The following is a 22,655-nucleotide window of genomic DNA, read 5'->3' on the forward strand; positions in this document are numbered from 1 at the left end:
CACCGTGGCTCTGCGATGCTATTTATATTCGCTTCTTCCCAGTTCCCACCCCCTGCAAATTTTCGCATCCCAACCTTGAGAACCGCTGCTGATTCGTTCATCTCGTCCCATGGGTTCTTTCCTCTCAGGTACCATTTGTTGCTCCAACGACCGCCGTTCGTTTCGCTTCTGCCATGGTGCCCTCCCGGCTAGTGTTGTTATTGCGATAGTCGCCCGTTGACTAGCCAGCCGGTCTGTGTGGTGCAAGGAGGTAGATCTTGTCTAAGATTCTGGGTAGATGTTTTCCACCCTCTTTCCGTCATCTTCATCGCTGGTAACAGCAAAATTAAAACCAGTCTGAAGCAAGATGATCACCATCCGGAACAAATGTCTCATCTGACTGCGTTCTCGTTACTTGGACCTGTTGTTGTTGAGCGAGATATGTTGTAGATTGTTCACTCAGTTTAAAAAGAGCGGCACCTTGAGGGGGGGTGCGCGTCCTCAGCATGGACGCCTAAGTCAAGGAGTCTTAGCCATCCCACATCATCGCCAAGGATGAGCATTATTCGATGACGATGGTGTTGATGATGCTTTTCTTCGTGTCCCCTTCCTAAGGACCCAACAATTGGCCCCGGGGCAGGTGCTCGTTTTGTCAGCTGGTCCGGAATCAGGCACAACGTTGCGGGAACGCCAAACAGTCTAAAACGATCGCTTGCCAGTGATGATTGGTGCGACAATTTAAACACTGGAGCATCGGGGATTTCTACCGCTGGACCTCCGACCAGCTTCTTCTTAGACTTTTCTACGGAGTACACCCACATCGACTCGTCAATACTCTATAGTAATAATGTCAGCTGCCTGAGGTACATAAGTAGGCCTCATCGTGGCCCTATCCAGGGCTGACACTCATCTTTAAATCCATATTGAACCTTACGGATCAGCGCTTGGTATCACCAACTGCTTACTGTCGAGCAATCTGAGAATGTCGGCAGGAAGCCCCGCTCGATCTTATCGTAAGATTGACTATCTACTTGCTTAGCAGTCAAAATATTGAACAGGGATGTTGCTGCAGCCAATGTTGTTCCTGACACTCAGTGGCTGGCAATAGCGCAAGGGAACCGACAGCCGTTGGAATGTCTCCATCCAGTGACATAAAACGGATTTCATCCATGGGAAGGACAATCAAATAAAATGAAAATGAAAAATCTCTTCAACCTCACAGACCACTCTCCCTATCGTGAGCTAATTGAGGTACGGAGGAGCAGCGGAGACAACCATACTCCCGGTTGTCCAATCATGACGCACGGCAGGCCGACTAAATGAGTATTTCGGCGACGCTCCGCCGAAGCTTAGGTTTTAGCAGCATGAGCCTAATCAACTCGAGATGATCAGTCGTTAAGGAGAAGAATACTAATGTGAAGGGGAGGGGGCGTGTGAATTTTGACAGGGACACAAAGGACAAACCTTCCACCCAATCTCTTTGTAAAACATCTCTGGTCGCGTTGTCCCTTGCGCTTTGTTCACCCCTCCACATCGAGCAGATCCCCATGTCTATCACCACCCCATGAAACAACTGAACACACAGCCCTAAAAACTACCGCTTATACTATACTACCCTATAGTCTACACGCGACACCGCGACAGCCAAGCCCAAGGCGTGGAGCCCTCTCAACATGCTGAACCGACTGAGAAACCGCTCCCTCTACGACCTCCTCCACGTCGATCCCTCTCGAGACCGTGCCCACGTCTACGAAACCTCCTGGCTTCTCCCTCCCCTCCCCTACGCCATCCTCCGCGGCACCATCTCCCTCTACATCTTTACCAGCATCTTCTTCATCTGGGGTTGGAGCGGCACTCATGGCGACCGTGCAGAAATCGGCGAGAGCTTCAGCTACTTCACCTGGCTGACCTACTGGGGAATAGGTTTCTACATGCTCTTCGCCTCCATCCACACGGCCTGCTATGCACTGAAGGGCCATTCGGTCCTTTTTGACCGCTGGCCTCGCGCCCTTCGCGCTCTCCATGGCCTCTTCTACACCACCGTCACTACCTACCCATTCCTCGTGACCGTCGTCTTCTGGGGAATCCTCTACTCGGGTCCTTGGTACACCGTGACATTCAGCGGATGGCAGAATGTAAACAACACCCCTCCTCCACCTACTACTCCCCCCGCCCCCTATCTTCCCCAAATCTCACAACGAGACTAATGATATAATCAGATCTCCCAACACGGCCTCAACTCCCTCTACGCCCTATCGGAAATCATCCTCCCAACCACCGCCCCGCACCCATTCCTCAGTCTCACCGTGCTGATCTTCATCCTCCTTCTCTACGTCTCCCTCGCCTATCTCACCTACCACACTGAGGGGTTCTACACGTACTCGTTCCTCGACCCCGGTCCGCATGGCGAGAAGAGTGGCCATGTTGCGGGCTACTGTTTCGCCATTCTGGCGATCATCGTCGTTTTCTTCTTGTTCTCGTGGTCCGCCATTTGGTTGAGGCGGAGAGCGACTGGCGGGAAGGTGAAGAGGTCCGTCTATGATAGGGATTATGCGGGTGCTGGGATGGGTGGTGATGTTGAGGAGGAAGTGGGAGTGGAGGAGCTGAGGGAGGAGAAGTGAGATATTCATCTATCAAATCCCTTGGTTCATTCAGTTGCTTATGAGGTAGTTGAGGAGATGGTGCGGGGTGTAATTTGGTGCGATATGGTTGATATGATATCCTGTGGGTTGAGTTGGGTTGGTGGGTATAGTGGTTATTACACTAATTAATATTGGGTTACTGTATATTACAGATACAGATGCGTATAGCTTTAGCCACATATATATGTTACATATAGTTCATTGAAAAACCCTCTTATAGAAACTACTTATTATGAATAAGAAGAGATGCAGTCAAGAAGGAATGTCAATATGACGCGTTAGAAGAAGAAAGAAGAGATGAGATGATATCATTTAACACTAGTCCGTATCAGGAACCCCCATAATTAATATGCTTAAGCCATTAAACCTTCTCCCAGCTCGTCTCACTACTACCCCCACTCCCATTCTCCGGGGGTGTTTGCTGTCCGGTCCGCAACCCCAGCATCCAGCCTACCAGTCCAGCAGGAACCCACTCGCCGATGAAGTGGTACGTCCGTGCTCCCCGGCCGACATAGATGACCGAGTTCTTGGCCACCCTTCTGCCGAAGATATCCTTCGATGGGGGGTCTAGTGCGTCCAGGACAGCGTAGTGTAGAGCCCGGGCTGGCGAGCCGCGGATCGTGCTAGGCCCGGCGGATGCAGCTGGTCGCTGTTCGATGCTGTTGAGATACTGCGAGGCGTATAGAGATCGTTGTTGCACACTCCAGGCAAGGACTTCCGTGCCAGTGATGTGACTCTGGGCGTTGCGATACTGCGAACCCAGGTCGATGTTACCGAGCTTGAGTTCCACAACGTCGATGTTGTTCTGTTGGAGGAGGCTGAGTTCTCTGCGCAAGGAGGTTGCGAACCCTGACAGGGCGCGAGTGGTTGCGACTTCGGGTCCGGTGAAGGGAGCGGAAAGGGACGAGGAAATGGACGGGTAGGCGACGACGATGGTGCTGTTGGAGTTGCGGAGGGTGAGGAGAGGGAGGAAGATCTGGGTTGTGAGGATGGGAGAGAGAAGACGGGTGTTGACGGTGTCGATCCAGGAAGAAGGTGGGATTGTGGCCACGGGGCCGGAGGCGTAGTTCGGAGAGGGCACGAGGATGAGGCCGCTTAGTTGGCAGGTGTGCGGGGGCACACCGGCCATGGGCGACTGAGGTCGAGAAATAAGGGAGTAGATCTCATTTAGGGAGGGATGTATTTCGGAAGGTGAGGAGGGTGTCTGTTCAAATCGATATTGTCAGTTTGGCGCTAGATTCCCGCGAGGCGGTTGATTGCGCTTACGGCTGAGAGATCCAGCCAGAGGGCTTTGATATCTGCTCGGTTTTCCGACTGCACAATATGTTCCTCCTCTGCAGATGTGACTGTCACGTAGACTATGTAACCTCGACGTTCCAAATCGGCGGCGATCGCTCTGGTCATCGGCTCATGAGGCGACCCGGCGACGACTGTCCCAATGATTAGACTGCGAAGTATAGAAAAAGTAGGAGGTATCCATACCCACTATTTCCTTCCGGGCTCCATTTCCAGCTCGCCTGGCTCTCCGTCGCTTTCCGTTCAGTTTCTTATTCCCATAATACAACACACAACTGGTGCCCAAGAACGCGATGATGGCAGCACTCCATGCCCGGTTGCGCAAGAACCAAGTGTGCACGCGATCAACGAATCCTCGCGGTATGGGCGGACTGGGTCGGTTTCTGGATACGGGCCGAACGGAAGTAGGTAGCCATGACTGGCTGGAGAGGGTATCGCGGAGTGCGTTGGCTGCGTGGTCCACTTGTCGGTCGATCGACTCGGCGACTTGGAGAGAATATCTCCTTACGTCATGCGGTATCGAGGCAAGCTGGAGAAGAGGAAAGCGTCAGTACAAAAGCGGCGAGCAGAGGGCGCATGCTACCAACTCACGTAGTCGAAGAAAAACTGGTCGTCACTAGTCATGATGATGCTGTCTGCTCAGGAACCCGAGCTTTCTGAGATAAAGAGGTTGATGAAGATTCGCCGGCAATGAAGAATCCGATTCTTATCGGCGGGCGGGTCACATGAGCCTTTCCGCCCTATCGGAGCGCCCGAATCTATACGGCTGCACCGTTGATGTGAATGCTGCACTGTATGCAACAAGCATATGATGGGTCGTAAGGGGCCTGGCAATGTTCACAATGCGCTGAACTGATGCATAAGTTCCGAAAGATAGGGTTGGAACACCGACGATAGCCGTGTCGATATGTCATTGATTTGGCTACTATATATTACTGTCATTTCATGTCTGCAACCACTCAGTAGTAGTAGAAGTCTTAAATGAAACCAATGGGTACAACGAGTGTAACAATGCATGAGAAGCTGCCAAAACTAGTAATATTATGGCTATCTAAAATACCAGAGCATTGCCAAAGCCAAGACTCCTGTAAGACCCATGTCAATGGCACACGGACAAGAGGGTACAATAAGACTGCGACTGAATTGCATCCAAGAAACTCCACTTTACTATCAATGCAAATATAGAATCCTCAGTGCTTCTAGCTATCGAGTGAGCCCTAGTGAGACAATAAGCCGATTCCTGCAATCTTATTGTCGTGTTGGGGAAGTCCGGACACATGAGAGCAATCCATACTACTCCAACGACTCGAGGAACAAGCGACTTGTCTGTGAAATTAAATTACATTCAAACATAACATGGGGTGAGGGGCCCACAGACGTCTCTGGGAATACACGATGGGTTGATGAGATTCCAGTGTGATTTTAGCATCCAAGCATGTTATAGTAGCTATGGTTAGGTAACCAATAAAGACAGGAACAATCAGAGCATTCTGTAGGGATCATACAAATAAGAACCTCCCATCATAAAGATGGTACTGTGTATTTTGTAAATTTAGCATATAACATTTTATTTGTGTCTCCGTCTAATTAATGAAAAAAAATGATGGGGAGGAAAAAAGTATGACCAGACTGGGGCTCGATCCCAGGACCTTATCGGTGTTAACGATACGTGATAACCAACTACACCATCCGGCCAACCTGTTGAAGATACCTCTCGATTTTAACTTCATAATCCAAATCTATTGTCAGTAGGCTAAGCGCACCGTCTGTCGCATGCAACCGGACAACACACCCATTAGTTGCTCTTCTATATCACAGTAACGATTATCATTTCTGCTGTATTTCCCGGCGAGGGATTGGTCCAGCATTCTGTATAATTGTTTTCTCAAAGATGGGTTGGGCTCAGCTCAACTGGCCTAGCCTCTTAGTTTGTGACAATGAGCTGCCAAGCGCAATTGGAAGGCAGCTGTTGTATAAGTATATATATAGCCCGTGGCATAGTACTGGGACACGAGCTCAGCCTCCATGTGTCATATTTGTTTCTATGCTCTGTGAAAGTGGCCTTTGTAATGTGCAGAATTATATCTATCGCGCAATTTTCATGGCCTCCTGCGCCATCAACCAGTTCCACCAGCCGTACGGAGTAGGGGACCACTTTGCATGTCCCTGAACTAAGTGTCTTTCTATGTTATCTCACAGAAGGAAGGTCTCGTGTCGAAAGCCAAGAGTACTGAGGCAAGTTCGCGGAAGAGAAATCTTCCGTTCACTATAATAGGTATTCGCAGTGGTGGCCCACCAGGTTTTAGACTATGCTAATCCAGCCAAGAAAACGCAGATCGCAGAGGAATGACACCGCTCAGTCATACTCCATGTATGTAAAGCAAAGGGGAATCCTTCGTGCTTGACCTTTAGATTGATATCCAGAGGCAGCAAGCATAGTCCGCTCAGTCAGCACTTCATCATAAGTCATGATCAGTCCCCAATGGTCGATCAACCATTTAAGACTGTGACACATAAGAAAGCCGCATTGTATTTGGCGGGATAGAATCAGGCTCTCCAGCCTTATTGCTATCGCCATGTGTGGAGCAGGTCTGCCCTGTGCCGAGATAGTGTTGACAATCGCCCGAAAACCGAGCCACAATTCTTCTGAAGTATATACGTCTTGAGCTCCCGACTACTCCTTCAGCCTACATGAAACAACATTATCAAGCATACCCGGAACCGACAACTCCGACAAGCCTGTGCTATAATCGCATGTCTCGGCAAAGCGAGAAACCCTGGTAGTTCCCGCCTCCAGAGTGCGGCACGATATACTCCTGCCAATTAAGGAGGGGCTCACGGGGAAGCTACTCACCGTTGTAGATCTCATGGACACTTGCGATTGTCTCACGAGCATCCCTGTTTGAAGGGTCGTGGATTATCCGCAAAGCTGCATTGGGATTTTGCTTTGTGACTGCCAGACGGGATACATTACCGTTTCCAGTTTCTAATATAGCCATTCGAAAGCCTCTTGATCAAATTGCCAGATATTGGGAGTTCGACTATTTTCTATTTAGGTAGTGAACCCAATCCGCAATTCCAGTGCGGAAGAGTTGACCGATGTTTCGGAGTGGATCATTGTCCAAGATGTGCAATCCCTACTATGTAGACCGAATGATTGCGGGGCGCCTCAGCCACTGCCGAGTCATTCAGCCTATTTATCTAGCCGCCGTCTACATCGGCCGAACCAATTGTGTTTTAAGTTCGGGATGGCCAACCACAGTCTAGAGATCGCCCACAGTGTTCTGACTGCGTGTCTGTATGGTAAGAGAACAATTGGATGCCCCTCTTGAGTGCTTGACGCTTAGCTCGGTACCCTATCGGGGGCCAGATCTAATCGCCCTGCCAAGTACTACCTCTTCTGATAGTTGGCCCTGCTATGAGCCGCTAATCGGTGGGAGTACGGATTGGTGATGTCAATATTGTCCTGCCCATGCAAGCCCCTCGGTCTCTCGCTTTCGTAAGGTGGCCGTCTGGTTGATCCGCTCCAAGGACAACTCAACACAGAAGAAAAAAAAGGACAGACACATTTACGCTACGTAAAAGTTCACGCAGAAAAGGGGAAGGAGGTGGGAACCGATGGTCCAATTGGGCAATATACACGTTCCACCTTAGCATCCATGCTAGAGCTTCCTCGGTATAAAAACAAGGGAACGCCCCTGCTTACCAACTGGGCCGAGTACCCATCCTGGTAAACTGCCAATGCTATGTCTCAGCACTTTTAAATTGACCAAGCATATAGCACATTCGTTAGTTTGATTGCTACCCGTACCGCTATCGAGCTTTAGACTCAAGATTTCCCCTTTACCAACCCCGCCACTCCTCAGATTATGTTTTCATCCTCTCATCAGGGTTCTTTCAAGAAACTGGAGAAGGTTTGTGGTTCCTATTAGATGAGAAATGATGAAAGAGAAAATAGAGGGTTTCTGGTGAGCCTAGTCGCTAATTATGATCACGTTAGCTGGGCCAGGGAACATATGCAACGGTTCGTTCAGCCATCCGTTGGATTCCTGATCGAGAGGAACAGCTGGTGGTTTCTGACAGGGTATTTACCTTAAATTCCAGGTTTATAAAGGACGCAATCGCGAGACAAACGAATTGGTGGCCTTGAAAGAAATCAATCTCGACGCTGAGGAAGGCGCTCCTTCAACGGCTATCCGGGAAGTCTCATTGCTGAGACGCCTCACACACGAGAACATCCTGACCCTGCACGATGTGATAAACGTTGAAGACAAATTGGTGCTGGTCTTTGAGTACATGGATCAGGATCTAAAGCGCTACATTGACACTCAAAATAGCCCCCTTGACACCGTTACGGCAAGATCTTTTGTCTATCAGTTGCTGCGCGGTGTTTCTTTCTGTCATGAGAACGGCATCTTACATCGAGACCTGAAGCCCGAGAACCTACTCCTCAACCAGGATGGGCGACTAAAACTTGCGGATTTTGGACTGGGCCGTGCGTTCGGTATTCCCATCAGCACATTCTCGAATGACGTGGTCACTCTTTGGTATCGTCCCCCAGACGTGCTTCTTGGAAGTCGCACGTACAACACCAGCATAGACATCTGGTCCGTCGGATGCATCATGGCAGAGATGTATACAGGCTCTGCATTATTCGCTGGAACAACAAATGCAGAGCAATTGTTGAAGATCTTCGATATTATGGGCACACCAACCGAGCTCACCTGGCCAGGCGTCAGTCAATTGCCCGAATACAGAAACGACTTCCCGCCTCGCTCTCCACAAAGTCTGCAACAAATTATACCGTCGTTAGACCCTGTGGGGGTCGACCTTCTGGAACGCATGTTGCAACTACGTCCAGAAGCACGCATCAGCGCCACAGAGGCTTTAAATCACCCGTGGTTCCAGGGGTTTGATTGAATGATTACATCGATATACGTATTTTAATATAGATGAATTTTCTTCAAATTATTCTTCTGACCATAGATCCAGACACTTCATACAGCAGTCATTACAATTATAATCTTTCCCTTGCGTTGGTTCAAGTTATGCGACTATAAGGCGCTTCCGGGCCTGGATTTCGTTTACGTTGATTTTGGGGAATAGCAGAAGAATCCTGCAGGCGACTGCGAAGCAACAGTTGAGCCCCCCTCCATGCAGAGCCCGGGGGCATTTCCCGTCCGGATCCGCACCAAACCCCGTGAGCTGCGATTATTGGCGCCCGTTTCGGGTCGGGAATTCACCTGGCGAAGCCGATCACGTTGTATCTGCAGGAACATCGCAGCACATTCCGTCGGCCATTTTTATAGACCATGTAGTGTAGTATATCGTACATTTCCCTCACACGTTGCTGTCTATGGAAAACCTTTCAGAATTTCGTGCACAATGACGGGCTTTTGATAAATTGAAATGACTTACTAGGAGGAACTGGTTCGACTGGGTAACGCAGCATCGAATATATATTCGCAGATGATCCACAACGTAGAGAACATATTCACTGATATACCTCTGAGCATTGGTCCGACTGAAGGTGTAGGGAATATTAGTAGTATGTACTAGTAGACAGGTCGGAATACATGAATACCGAGAACCTAACCTACAAACTCGATGAGATATTTGCTTCATTCTGCTGGTCATGACCGAAGCATGGACAAATCAATAGAGCCCTACGTATTTGATCTTACTACCACACGCATCATCAACATGCTACAAAGGCCATTAATTTAAGAGGGAAAAAGGTGCCACAACTCCCTAAAACTCCATTCCACATGGACTATGCGCCTATTTAATCCCAACTCCATACTAACTCCTCAGCCCCAACCCTAATACCGGTCCCTTGAACTTATGTATGAAACCATAGCCTCCCAGCTAATCTGCCCGTAAGCTGGTACTCCTTTCTATCTTTCCCTCTTCTGAACTATTTCACCTTCGCCCTTAAGCTTCCAGAAACTTCTTATCATCCTCCACACTCTCGCCCTTAATCTTAGGCACAGGAGCAGGAGAAGACGGCACTTCCGCCTTCACCTTGCTAGTATTTCCATTGGTCTTTCGGATTTTCTTGGGAGTAGGGGTATTAGGTGCAGATGATCCCGATCCACCAGGAGCAGCCCGCTTGGCTTTGGTGAACCGGAAGGTTATGGAGCTACCAGGCTTGCGGTATTTGCCCAGCTGTTCGCTGAGCGCTTTGCCGGTGGGCTTGTCGTCTCCGGCTGTGGGGTCGGCGTTGGTTAGTGATGAGACTGGGGGTTATTTTGTGTGTGTGTGTGTGTGTGTGTGTGTGTGCAGATGGATGGGTGGGTGAGTTGTATACTTACGCCAGGCATCGACGATCTTGTCGAGATCGATCTGGAAATTCTGAGTCTCAACGATGAGGCGGAGGAGCTGGTGAGGTGAAATGTTAGTTTGTGTCTGTGTATGGTAGATATTGTATGAATGTGCGTTTGGGGAAGTGGTTTGGGGAGGGACATACAGTCGCCTTGTTCTCGTCGGTCCAGCGAGTCATTGTTCTACTTTTGAGTTGAACTTGTTGTGAGAGGTGGTTTTAGTAGGTGAGCTTGGAGGTTCTGTGTATCTGAATATGTGCGCAGTTGAGAAGATGGAGAAGAAGGAAGAGCTCTGAGGAGAGAGAAGAAAGAGTATTAAGAGAAAAGAACAGGAGAGAATAGAAATAGTGCTAGGAAGCGGCGGAGAGAGCTTGTAGTGAATATCTGGAAAATCAGATCTCAGGATCGTTATTCACTGCAGTGTTACTGATGAAGTAGACCTGGGTGGTTATCAGGGAGAGCTGTTCTAAGTGATGAGATCTGGGAGGACTTGCTTGGGGCTTTGACTGGGCTGAGATTAAATGTTTCGCTCTCTTGATATATTCCCTAGCCATGTTAGATCTCCTGAGTGGGGTACATGAGGGCATTGCTTGCTGCGGTGTTCTAGATGAGGGCGGTGGTTGAGGAAGTTGGAGCAATTGTAAGGACATAACAGGGAGAATGATGCAAAGTGGCCGTAATACATCCTACATCTCAAGCACCAATTAGTTCTATTATTGTATTCTTGCCACTGTATTTCCTAGACACCTCGTTTAGCTATCTTGAATTGTCAATTATACCCTACATTGAGAACTTCTCGGGTGAGTTACTATGCAGTTTCACTCAATACTTTACTTTATGATATAAGAACATTAAATTACTCAACCTACTTACATAGCTCCGCAACAGCTACATGCTACATCTCCTTGGAATAATTTATTCATATAACTTGTTGTAATTTCGCTAATGCTATGTGAAACCATCAATAGATTATACGGTGGACTATATAGAGCGGGAGACACGCTCCTCAACTCCAAGCATATCCATGATAGTACACCCAAGCAACACTACCATTTGACCACATCATTTACACCTCATATTGTACTTACTATCAAGAGGACCAAATACTCTCATTAAATTAGTATAAAAGTCGTTGAGTGGCCAACCACCCGATTGGCCATCCCAGCCTCAGGCACATATATCCACGTGATTCCGGTCCCTGGATGCCTGGATGCCTGGGTGCCTGGATTAGCAATCGAATCGGAGTGGCACTCAGTCCCTTTCTTTCCAAATGATTCTTTCCCCCTGACCATCATCATCGTATTACCCCCTCTGTCGTTTGGGGTCATGTCTTTCATTTATCTCAGCGTGTTACTATCCGGTTGGGACACGTTTTCCGCTCACTGACGCAGTCCAAGCGTGGAATATCATATCTGGTGGAGGCGGTAGCAAGCATCTGCATCTAGATCTGTTTCCGCCTCTGTTGGAATCAAATCACTTCTCCTCAGGGCTCCTCGAAATCATCTTTTACCATTTTTCACCATCTTCTCTTCATAGCGTGGTCTTAAAGTTGTGTCTCCAGGATAATCGCCACCATGCGCGAAATAGACCCACTCATTTTTGAATACCAGCATGAAAAGCAACGACCGCGGGAATCGGAGGCGTTATTGATTCTCCGGAAGGTCGCTTCGCTGGTAAAACCCATCATGCGGCGACGAGACTGGAAAGTCGGTACGCTCTGTGAATTCTATCCCCATCAGCGGAACCTGCTTGGGTTGAATGTCAATGCGGGCCAGAAGATCTGTCTACGGCTGCGGTATCCTTCTGATCAGCGCCAGTTCTTACCTATCGAGCAGGTAGTGGATACGATGCTTCATGAGTAAGTTGATACTCTTATCTTCTATCACGTAGTCCACTTTGTCTTCTCTGCCTGAGGAAGAGCAGTGGCTGACATGACATGTAGGCTATGTCATATCGTGCATGGACCGCATAACCAGCAGTTTCATGCACTTTGGAACCAGCTACGGGATGAGCATGAAGAGCTTGTCATGAAGGGCTACACGGGAGAAGGGTTCCTTTCTGAAGGACGACGGTTAGGAGGGCGGAAAATGCCTGTCGATGAAGCGCGCCGTGTAGCTAGAGCAGCTGCGGAACAGAGACGGTCTCTAACTGCTGGATCTGGACGACGACTTGGTGGTGCGCCTGTCCTGCGCGGAACTGACATGCGCCGAGTCATTGCAAATGCTGCACAGAGGCGCATAGAAGTGACGAATGGTTGTGCCTCAGGTGCTGACAACAGTGCCGAACTTGCAGAGGAAGCCTCTAGGAATGGCTTCCGAACGAAGGCGGAGGAAGACGATGCCAATGAGCGTGCTATCATGGAAGCGTATATTGATCTGATTGAACAGGAAGAGCGTGAGAAATATGGCCCTTCCTACATTCCGCCGAGTCATGATAATCCCGCTGGTCCGCGGACAACGCTGTCTCCGCCCCCTGTTCCGGAGAACAGCAGGCCGAGAGGGCCCTCGCAGCCGGCAGAGACTATTGATCTTGTCTCAGATGATAACCTGTACGATAAGCCGTGGTCATGTCCGACGTGCACGCTCGAAAATCCAGCGAACTTTCTTTGCTGTGATGCGTGCGCATCAGAACGTCCGCGACCAACGACCACCAGGTCTGTTTCGGGCCCTCCTACTGCTACAGCCAGTTCAAGTCAGACAAAATCAGCAGTGAAAAAGAACAAGAGGTCCATGAGTCCGTCGAGCAGGTACACGGGGTTCAAAAACCGGACTCGTGCTGTGGAATCATTAGCTGCCCTCGAGCGGGACGCCAACAAGCGTCCTCTCGGATGGTTATGTGATAGCTGTGGAGCCTTCATGGAAACCGAATGGTGGACTTGTTCAAATTGTGGCTTGATGAAGCGCGCATCATGATTGGTATAGCATTTTGAGCATGGGTGTTTGGCGCAAGAACGGCGTTTCCATTGTATTGATATTCGCAAATCCCCACGAATGATGACATTTTACGAGGTATGATTGTCATAGTATAAAGTGCATTGTCACTCTTGAGACGGCTATAAATCATTCACTACCTCCAATGCACGATATAAAGTCTACTCTCTCCTCAACAGAACTGTCAAAGTTAACACAGCAGAGATATTTTTCGACAAAATCAAGCAGTAGCAGCCACCCGCTTCTCCTCCGCCGTCTGCACCCTCAACTCCCCCTTTGTAATCTTCCAAATAATCCAGTCACTCGCGGACCGATCATCATCAACCTCACCCTCCTTCAATGGCGGAATCAACGCACTCCCCTTAATCCTCTGCATAGTGACAGACCGATCCGGCCTCGTAAGCAACGCCACGCTCTGACGCGCCACACTTCCCTGCTCCCCAGGGGCCGTCACAACACGATGAAAAGCACTATGCAGCACACCTCCCGTCCACTTCATCAAAGAATCACCCACATCAATCAGCGCACACCCGGGTCTCGGACGAACATACTCCCACCTCTCATTCACATTCTCCTTCCCCTTTGGCAGAATCTGCAGCCCACCAGAGACATTGAAGAGCATTGTCAGGGCGCCCATATCGGCGTGACCACCTAGCGTTACCCGGGGCTCTTTGCTCTCAGAGTTAGTAGTGTTCTTGGTCTGAGGCCAATTGACAAGTAGTCGTGCAAAAGTGTCAGACTGCTTATTTAGGGCGCTGCGTTCAGCTAATGTGTTAGGCGGGAGGCCCAGGTTCTCCTCGAGGTGGGCGTAGATAACTTCGAGTGTAGTACGGGCGTGCTCGAAAAAGGCCCGGCATTCGGTACGGTGGTGTTCGATGGGCTCGGGGTTCTCGCGTGGAGGAACGTTGCCTACCATGTCGTCTTGGCTTATACTGTATGTTTCCATGCTGTCTAGCTTGCCGTCGGCGGTGCGGAGTTTGCCGGAGCGTTTGTATCTGAGTTCATTCCAGTTTCAGATGCATGTGCTGGATATTACCTATAAATCTAGGAAGAAGTAGGCTTAAGACTTACCCTGCGATGTTGTGAGGGGGATTATAAGCGAATTTATCCAGGATTTGCCGATCCAGGCTTAGAGTGGTGGTGGTGAGATTCATCAGCGCCTCTGCATCTTTGAGTAATTGCTCTCCTGTGCCGGAGTTTCGAAGGTCGAGGGAGAATATTCCGAGTTCTCGACAAGCTTGGAATAGTTTCTTTGACTCGGTGGCGCTTGCATTTGCGAGGTCTTTGAATGATATTAATGGTATTTCTGCGGTGGGGATGTTGGAAGGGAATGGAGGGACGCGATTGAAGAATTCCTGGGTGGGCATGATGGGATTTTGATGCTTCTAGCTACTTTGAGTCTACAAGAGAAGAGGTGATGAGGAGCTGAAGATAGAGGATAGATGAGGGGGAGCGTGACTCCATCTTGATATACCTCGACAATGACGGAAGGGGGCCCAAGGGCAACGCTATCTAACACGTCAGATTACACATAAGCTAATGCAGGACGATAATGAATGACAGGTATCAATTGGTCAGAGTTGTTCAGCTTTGATCTTCCTTGCATTCTCCAGCTGCTGTTGTGTGACTCCCCACATACTTCATTCCTCTACTCCGGAGATAGCCTCGTAGGGATTGGTAGTCGATAGATATGATGACATCAAGCCAAGACTGTTCTCTTGGATCAGCTGGTACTGCAATGAAACTGGCAGATGTTGTTTGTTTGTTTATCGACTTGTTCTTTGACCTGGTGCAGCTGCTTGGTGCATGGCGTGGTTATGTAAGTAGTATGCCCTTGATTCCATAGATTTTCATTACTAGAATGAATGATCTCGACCAACATACAGGTAGACACTTGATATACGGCTTAGATAGCCTTTTATAGTATCTTAGACATAGATGCGTTCAATTAAACTTAGTACATTCTGTATTTCTTCTCTTTCCGATATAAGATTATTCTGACATATTGATGTAAGGTTAAATCTCGAAGCCAGCTTCATGACTGTCCACACTAATGGAACATAATCCAACTGCGTAAGATATATGTATAGAGGATATGTTACTCTTCAGCCAGCTAGCATACCTGACACATAACATACTTATCTACATCTAACGTTCCAGAGACGTCAACACGGTAATCAACCCCGTCTAGGCTTTCTTCGCTGGGGAATACCGTCCTATAGCAGCAGTCGAGCATAATAGTTCCTGAGTGCTCAGGGCCACCCAGAGAGCTCTTTACACTTTCAATCTATACAACTTCAATCTATACAAAGAGTGCCCTTCATATAGTAACCAGCACTCTGTTTACCACAGTATGCCTTGACTGCTGAGTATCCCCCGCAACCCAACTTATAGATTAGACATTAATGTAGAGAATATCAGCGTGATTGAACACTGATACCTCATACCTCACAAATAAAAAACTGACAACTCCCCATGTATCAGAGTACCGATAAGCTTTATCATCAATTGCTGGAGTTAGAATCGCTCAGGGCCACTAATTGCATACTCCATAACACAAAGTGTTAGGCAACAGCAATTACCCCTACCGCTTTATTGACCGCCAGAGTCGGCAGGAACTAGTGAACCTCGATGAAAAAAACCTCGGATTTAGCGGATTTTGGAAACATACAGCTCCCAGAAGCTCATCCGAGAATCTGTATAAAATCTTGGCGGTGTGGTGTGGCAGACTGGCAATATGCCAGGCTGAAGCGACCCAAGCTAACAACCAGCTGACTAATTCCTGACTCACCCACTCTGCCCCCGGCGCAACACTTCCGCCGAAGAAAAATAGCTCCTCCCCATTTTCTTCATTTTCTCCCACTTTCCTTTTCGCACAGCTGGAGCTACTTTCTCTCTCTCAGCTTGACTTTAATGCTCGAGTCGCGTGCTATTTCGCCACAATTCGACACTATCACACTACATGATAAACAATAGCTCAGGTATGCATACCAATTTTACCCTGTTTTTTTTCCCTTCAATGCAGCTCCATACCCAAAACCGAGGGGTAGAACCAATCAGCACTTTCACAACCTACACCTATATGATGAGAATTTTTCTATGAACCGGTATATTAGGAAGAGCCGGAAGAGGAATGGCAGGGACCCCTAAAAAATAGGGATGTTCACTGTCGTCGATGCTTATAATGGTTCTGCTGAGTGGTGTTTTCCATGGTTGTGATTTGGTTCTAGTCTGCTCCTCTCGGTTTTGGGTTGGATTTGACTATTTTCGTCCGCTAGATGTGTGACTGCCGATCTGTTGGGTATTTGTGCTAACAGATTTTTCATAGGTTTTCGACGAAGTTTTGGTCGATATTTGAAGTAGTTTAATAGATAGAATACAATTGTCTAGTGTCATGTTGGAAGCTATTGACGGATCGTTTCATAATTTGACATATCTCTATATCGATTTACATTGTATCGAAGCCGTTCGCGAACGTGTAACTCCAGGTATAAAACTTTTCGTAGCCAAACAATCCAAAACAGAGAAATCTCAGGTCTCAACGCCAGTCAGATGCATGTGTAATACAGGTAGGTATATAGTGCTGGCCCACGCGCAATCAGGCAATGCTCATGAACTGCCGCTTCTTGCCCGTGCCCGTCTGCCTCTCCTGTTCCTCGTAAGCGGCTTCGTCGATGTAATCCTTCGTGCTTTGTTCTTGGATCTGTTGGCCGACGAACTGCAGAGCCGACAGGTTGAAGCCCATCTCGTCCTTCTGACGAGCCAGGACCTTGCGCAGTGCGGATCGGATACCGTCCAGCATCGGCCTCATCATCTTGCTAGCGACGATCTGGCGGTGGTGAGTTTTCAGGATGAAGAACAGCACACGGCAGGTAAGGGGGATGTTCCACTCGCGACTAGCCCAGATATTGAGGAACGTGAAGAGAGCAGGCACCTTTGAGAAGGGCAGGACAAGCAGAGCATCTTGAAGCGCAGCTGCAGGAATCTTCTGAACGACGTTCAGGAGATACCGCTCTGCTGAAATGTTGTTCAGAGCCATGTACTGGGCATTGCGCTGTGGGGGTGCAGCGTTAGGCTGTCTGGCCTTGAGAGCGCGCCATTGGCGCATAACCTCCAAGTCCTCCATACCCAGATCCAATGCCTCCATAATCTTTTCACCTGCCATTAATGTCTCCGCAGTTTGTTTACCAGCGTCAACGGCTTCAGCCTTCTCTCCATCCTGGCCATCCTCGTCCTGATCCAGGGACGCCATCAGGTTGTTATCGTACATCTCTTCCAGTTCTTTCTCCCTCTCTTCCTCAAGGAACAAAGGCTCGTCAGTCTGCTCCCAGGTGCGGATGCTCTTGTCATGACTAGCGGTGACGATGAAATCACCCGAGTGACTGATAGTCAGAGCCCAGATTTCACCATGGTGACCGGCCAGCTTCTGGATGTGCTCAAACTTGTCACCGTCCCAGTACTTGATCACTCGATCCTTGCTAGCACTGAAGAAGTTGTGCCCGTTACCATCCTTGTTGTTCGGAACGAAAGCAACAGCCATGACACTGTCCTCGTGGGCCAAGAAGGACTTGTGGCAGTCACCAAAGTCCAAGCCCCAGATACGAACGGTCTTATCGGCCGAACACGTGACGATCAGCTTGCTGTCCCACGAAATATCCATGTTGAGAACAGGCAGCTTGTGGCCATAAAGGTTGAGGAAGAGTTTGAGGGAGTCAACAAAGAAAACCTTGACCGTGTTGTCCAGAAGCGCAACAGCCAGCAGCCGAGCATCAGGGGAGAAGCGAACGTTAAGAATGTCATCCGAAACCTTAAGCGTTCTCGTGTGCACCAGCTTGAGTCGGGGGGTTGTTCTCTTGGTACCCGGGATTTCTTCTTGAACCACCTGGAAGTTCCAGAACTTCGCAGACTTGTCGGCACTACCACTCACCAAAGACTTGCCGTCAGGATGGACTTGAATGGACCAGACCGGCCCGTCGTGCGCTTTGATCGTATCCAGAAGGGTCGATGAGGCGATATCGAAAACCTCAAGCTGGCCATCCTTGTTTCCGACAACAACAATCTTGTCGCCAGGAAGGAAAGCAGAGCACAGAGCATAGCCACATTCAAGAGTACGCAGACAGCTTTGGGTCCGGACGTTCCAGATCTTGAGGCTGCCGTTGGAGGCAGACGCCAGCATCCGATCGTCCGAGCTCAATGCAACAGATCTAATGTCGGTGCGGTGGCCGGGGATGTCGACTGCCAAGTTCCGGCTGTAGTCCGGCTCCTCCTCATCCTTGTTCTTCTTGTTCGCGGTCACAACGCTGTAAGCTTCGAGTTGGTTGTTTGTGGTCGCGGCCAGAAGTTGCAGACTTCCACTTGACTTCGTGCGAATCCAGTCAAAGGACCGGACCTTACCGCCAGTGCGTACAATAGTGTGAGGAACAAAGACTTCCGAGACAGGCGCAGATGAGGCGTCCTCTGATTTCTCAATGGCATCCTCAGCAGCTGCTCCATCCTTGTCAGCTGCGCGCTGCGCGTCCTTCTCCTTTCTCCTCTTGCGCTTCCTAGCCAGACTCTTTTGCACCTCGGTCTGCGAGCGAATGCGCCAAATCTCGACTGCCTTCTCAGATCCGTGGATTCCAATGTAGTCCGCTCGAGGGTGAAAGCTGATTCCGATTGTGCGGTCCTTTCCATTTCGGTAAAACGTGCCCCGGTCCGTCAAGATCTTCTGTCCCTCCGAGCCAACCTTCTCTTTGGAAATGTGAATCATAGCACTCTCATCAATCGACCAGGCCTTCAGTTCTCCATCATTTCCTGCCGTGATACAACCACTCTGGTCGGGCGAGAGACCCAGACTCCAACACTCGCCGTTGGACTGTGCCACATGTGTTTCGATGCAGTGTTGTGCAGCCAAGTCCCATACTTTGATGAGAGCATCCTTTCCAGTCGTCAACAGAAAACCCGCATGCTCACTGAGACCGGCTTCATTGAGCAATTCAATGGACGGGGTAAGAAAATGGAGCGACGTAATCTGATCGGTGTGTCCGCGCAGTTTGAAAAGTCCGACTTCCGCAACCAGATCCCATACAATGATGTCCGTGTCTCTCGAACCACTTGCGAGGCGGACCCCTGTGCTATCGAAGGCAAGCTGAGTGATGGCGGACTTGTGGCCATTGAAGGAGATAATCACCGTCTCGGTCCGTGAATCCCAGATACGAATACTGCCGTCTTCATAACTATATCACAAAGCGACGCCCGAATTAGTAAGGTAGCATACAAAAATCCTACCACGGTGAGAAAACTTACCCGACCGCAAAAATATCCTCATCCGTTTTGCTCTGCGTGATTATCGTGACCTGTGCCTTGCAAGACGTATCGTGCCATCTGCCCAGTAGTTCACCCTTCTTAATGTCCCAACAGAGAACTTCCTCGCTCGCGCCCACGAAGGCTCGCCCAGAGCCTGTTCGACGTGCGGAACCCGCGAGTTCATCGTCCCGGGCCCAGATCGCATTCGACGAGCCCGACGCAATGAGCCCGAAAGTCTTCGAATGCTCGAATTTACTGAAGAAGTCAGTACACAGAAAATACTTTCGGGGAAAAAATGCTACACCCTTGAGTGCCTCACTTACAAATATGACTTCACCATCGTTGGGTGTTTGCGACCTGGGAAAAATTTTGGGAGCTCGGAGAATGAATGCTATCGATAGGCGCAAATGGCGGCGGTCGCTACGGAGAGCGACAGCGACCAATGCCGGCCTCCCCCACCGCCTGCCGGTTCCCCAAAGCCCCCATCAACGTAACTCCCATCGTGGCAGTGACCCTCGTGGGATTGAAAGCCAGAATTAAAGGAAAGGGAATCGCAGGCCGAGAATTTGAATCTATTACTCATTATCATTGGATGCGTCCATCAACATGCTTTTGCTAGACTACCACAACGTCCTCATCCACTCCCTCCTGACGGAGCGGTTCTCTGGGTACAGCTTCCCCCCCGCCTCCGGTATACGCCAGGCTACCAGCTAACAGCTCCATTCATGCTTCCTTCAGAGCCCCGCCCGTGTCAATCGACCAGATTGTTTCCGACTTTGACGGAGTGACCTTCCATCTGTCTACGCCAGAATCCAAAACCAAGATCCTCATCTCCATCAACGTGAAATGCTTCCGGGAGCTTGTCCAGTACGGTGCCCAGGAGGTGCTGGAAAGGGAATACGGCCCCTACATTGTCACCCCGGAGCCCGGCTATGACTTCTCCGTCCTGATCGATCTAGAGAATCTGCCCGCCGAGCAGGAGGCGAAGGATGAACTCATCATGCGCCTGGCGCTGATGAAGCGCAACGCCATGGCCGCCCCCTTCGAGAGAGCATTCGATGAGTTCGCTAAGCTGGCCGAAGAGGCTTCGAGATACACGAGCGAGACTGCGCCCCAGGGAGTTGAGGAAGGAGGAGAGGTTATGGCCATTCACTATCGAGAGGAGGAAGCGATTTACATTAAAGCCAGCCATGATCGTGTCACGGTGATCTTCAGCACAGTGTTCCGGGAGGAGACAGATCGCATCTTTGGCAAGGTGTTCCTGCAGGAATTCGTCGATGCCAGACGCCGTGTCCTTACCCTGCAGAATGCCCCTCAAGTACTCTTCCGAAACGACTGTCCCCTGGAGCTGGCTGGTGTGCCTGGCATCCAGAACGGTAACGACGGTAGTATCAGCTATGTCACTTTCGGTATGTATTCGGGGATATGCATCACCCACCCGTTAGCTGTCACTAACCGCTCATAGTCCTGTTCCCTCGCCACCTGACCCCACAGCGACGCTATGAGAACATTTCCCACATCCAGATTTTCCGTGATTACTTCCATTACCACATCAAAGCATCTAAGGTAGCTTTCCCTGTCATTTTTGCAGGCCAGGTCAACATGCTTACTTAGAATCCAGGCATACATTCACACTAGGATGCGCAAGAGGACCGCGGACTTCCTCCAAGGTAAGAGTGGACCCCCAACAATGAAGATATGTCCAGGTCACTAATGAATGATAGTTCTCAACCGGGCGCGGCCCGAGAACGAGGAGCGAGAAAGGAAGACGGCCAGTGGCCGTACTTTCAGGGTTCAGGGATAGAGAGCTGGCTCAAGAATATAATCTTTGTAAATTGCAGGCGAGGGGTGACATACGCACATGCATAAGTTGATTTTATTTTTCCCTAGGATGTATAGGTTGTCGAGCATCATAAGTATTTTTTTTTCTTTTCTTTTCTCTTGATTTCGTTACTTTTTATTATATTTATCCTCGCTACCTCGCAATGCCGAATGCATGACAGCTGCATGTGGCTTGAAGTAGTAGTGCGGCTGCCTTGCTTTGTTTTATTTGCTGCAATATAGCACTACTAACCAACCCATAAATACCGCCGGCTGCTGCTTCAGCTCTCAGCTCCCTCCCGTCCCTCTCTTCCCTGTTACGAATGCTCGACAAGCTGCAGCAGAGCTGCAAACACCTGAAAATGAGCGCTTTGAGGGAGCCTCCTTAATCTCCACTACGATGTTTCAATTTCCCCATCTGTCACGAGGTATTTTCCACTCTAACCTCAAACTCCGTCCTGCACGTTAAGCACACTGGCGTGGGTCTAGTTACTGCGCTATTCCGCTATGGCCGACGAACACTCGCGCAGGATGCACTGGTTCGGATTCGAGCCTCAGATCGGCCGAAGCACTCCGATATGTTACCGTGGCTGTCTTCTAGCTGCAGCCACAAGTCCAGCTGGGTGAAAAGCAAACAGATGACCAGATTTAAGCGTGTGAACCATCCGAACCGCCCTATCGATGCATCTGATCGCCAAATATGACTCGGATCGCCCAACAGGTGGCCTACAATTGGGCAAGAAGTCCCAGGGGATCGGTTCGGTGTCACACATTGACTGCAAGGAGATTAAACTGGTGTTGACTGATGGCCAGGATTCGTGGGGGTGGTCGCTATCTTGCCAGCCTCGATCGGAGAAACGGGGTGCTGTGGTGATGATGTGATCTCAGCTCTCATCTATCCTACGATGATCGTCTCCGGTATTTCCGCAGGTTTTTATTCGACACCGTTGAGTATCTGCCTAATTGATGGCTGGCTGGAGGGGGTTAGGGAGATGTGGTCGGCTCGGCGTGCTATCCTCTATATTGGGTCTATCTATCATACGGGGTACATGCCGATAACCGCTTCCTGCGACCTTAGTGGGATTACCGCATATTTTCTCTTGCAAACCGACACCAGGGATTCACGCTGCATTGGCGTCCCCATTAAATGCGCAATGGCCAGAAACGGGCAACGCTGACCCCAATCCGTACGTTTTTCCGGATATCAGCTCCTCTAGTTCATTCTAGGCACGAGCAGTGAAGGATCGCCTGTGACACTAGACACCCGCTCCGTTCAAGCTGTACAGCGGGTGTAGTTTAGTCTAACCTGCACTAACAAATGAGAAACACCGCGACGGGTCGCGACAGAAAGCATGCGCCACCGGATTTCCAGCTCCACG

The 22,655-nt window shown here is 49.6% G+C and overlaps 8 protein-coding genes and 1 non-coding gene across 9 annotated transcripts; 4 read left to right on the forward strand and 5 right to left on the reverse strand.

Moving 5' to 3' along the window:
• The first annotated feature begins 1,556 nt into the window (after positions 1-1,556).
• BO85DRAFT_412949 (uncharacterized protein) lies at positions 1,557-2,670 on the forward strand. Its single transcript, XM_025657588.1, has 2 exons — positions 1,557-2,114; positions 2,199-2,670. Exons 1-2 carry the CDS (start codon positions 1,653-1,655, stop codon positions 2,598-2,600), a joined length of 864 nt encoding a protein of 287 aa, XP_025519973.1. The 5' UTR covers positions 1,557-1,652; the 3' UTR covers positions 2,601-2,670.
• A 111-nt stretch (positions 2,671-2,781) lies between these two features.
• On the reverse strand, positions 2,782-4,592 carry BO85DRAFT_389302 (DUF1776 domain-containing protein). The gene is made up of 4 exons (XM_025656742.1): positions 4,509-4,592; positions 4,104-4,446; positions 3,888-4,051; positions 2,782-3,825 (listed from the first exon to the last, which is right to left on the reverse strand). The coding sequence occupies exons 1-4, from the start codon at positions 4,539-4,541 to the stop codon at positions 2,983-2,985; spliced, it is 1,383 nt and encodes a 460-aa protein (XP_025519974.1). The 5' UTR covers positions 4,542-4,592; the 3' UTR covers positions 2,782-2,982.
• Positions 4,593-5,538: 946 nt separating this feature from the next.
• On the reverse strand, positions 5,539-5,612 carry BO85DRAFT_t45. The gene has a single exon. It is a non-coding gene; the product is annotated as a tRNA-Val (tRNA).
• A 2,093-nt stretch (positions 5,613-7,705) lies between these two features.
• BO85DRAFT_474587 (negative regulator of the PHO system) lies at positions 7,706-8,916 on the forward strand. The gene is made up of 3 exons (XM_025662665.1): positions 7,706-7,831; positions 7,918-7,941; positions 8,001-8,916. Exons 1-3 carry the CDS (start codon positions 7,787-7,789, stop codon positions 8,835-8,837), a joined length of 906 nt encoding a protein of 301 aa, XP_025519975.1. The 5' UTR covers positions 7,706-7,786; the 3' UTR covers positions 8,838-8,916.
• Positions 8,917-9,851: 935 nt separating this feature from the next.
• BO85DRAFT_484066 (uncharacterized protein) lies at positions 9,852-10,419 on the reverse strand (the record flags this gene model as incomplete). The annotated part of the gene is made up of 3 exons (XM_025663209.1): positions 9,852-10,126; positions 10,232-10,298; positions 10,387-10,419. The coding sequence occupies 3 exons, from the start codon at positions 10,417-10,419 to the stop codon at positions 9,852-9,854; spliced, it is 375 nt and encodes a 124-aa protein (XP_025519976.1).
• Positions 10,420-11,525: 1,106 nt separating this feature from the next.
• Positions 11,526-13,333, forward strand: BO85DRAFT_412956 (metalloendopeptidase WSS1). Its single transcript, XM_025657589.1, has 2 exons — positions 11,526-12,098; positions 12,183-13,333. The coding sequence occupies exons 1-2, from the start codon at positions 11,815-11,817 to the stop codon at positions 13,150-13,152; spliced, it is 1,254 nt and encodes a 417-aa protein (XP_025519977.1). The 5' UTR covers positions 11,526-11,814; the 3' UTR covers positions 13,153-13,333.
• Positions 13,235-14,537, reverse strand: BO85DRAFT_501696 (oxidoreductase; the record flags this gene model as incomplete). Its single annotated transcript, XM_025664177.1, has 2 exons — positions 13,235-14,165; positions 14,242-14,537. 2 exons carry the CDS (start codon positions 14,535-14,537, stop codon positions 13,391-13,393), a joined length of 1,071 nt encoding a protein of 356 aa, XP_025519978.1. The 3' UTR covers positions 13,235-13,390.
• A 1,920-nt stretch (positions 14,538-16,457) lies between these two features.
• Positions 16,458-19,812, reverse strand: BO85DRAFT_124863 (snoRNA-binding rRNA-processing protein DIP2). Its single transcript, XM_025653943.1, has 3 exons — positions 19,779-19,812; positions 19,456-19,710; positions 16,458-19,385 (listed from the first exon to the last, which is right to left on the reverse strand). Exons 1-3 carry the CDS (start codon positions 19,793-19,795, stop codon positions 16,769-16,771), a joined length of 2,889 nt encoding a protein of 962 aa, XP_025519979.1. The 5' UTR covers positions 19,796-19,812; the 3' UTR covers positions 16,458-16,768.
• A 146-nt stretch (positions 19,813-19,958) lies between these two features.
• On the forward strand, positions 19,959-21,390 carry BO85DRAFT_445474 (actin-related protein 2/3 complex subunit 2). Its single transcript, XM_025659270.1, has 5 exons — positions 19,959-20,123; positions 20,194-20,864; positions 20,921-21,021; positions 21,077-21,125; positions 21,180-21,390. The coding sequence occupies exons 1-5, from the start codon at positions 20,062-20,064 to the stop codon at positions 21,257-21,259; spliced, it is 963 nt and encodes a 320-aa protein (XP_025519980.1). The 5' UTR covers positions 19,959-20,061; the 3' UTR covers positions 21,260-21,390.
• The last annotated feature ends 1,265 nt before the right edge of the window (positions 21,391-22,655 follow it).

This window comes from Aspergillus piperis (genome assembly GCF_003184755.1).
Source record: "Aspergillus piperis CBS 112811 unplaced genomic scaffold BO85scaffold_2, whole genome shotgun sequence".
NCBI classification, from domain to species: Eukaryota; Fungi; Ascomycota; class Eurotiomycetes; order Eurotiales; family Aspergillaceae; genus Aspergillus; species Aspergillus piperis.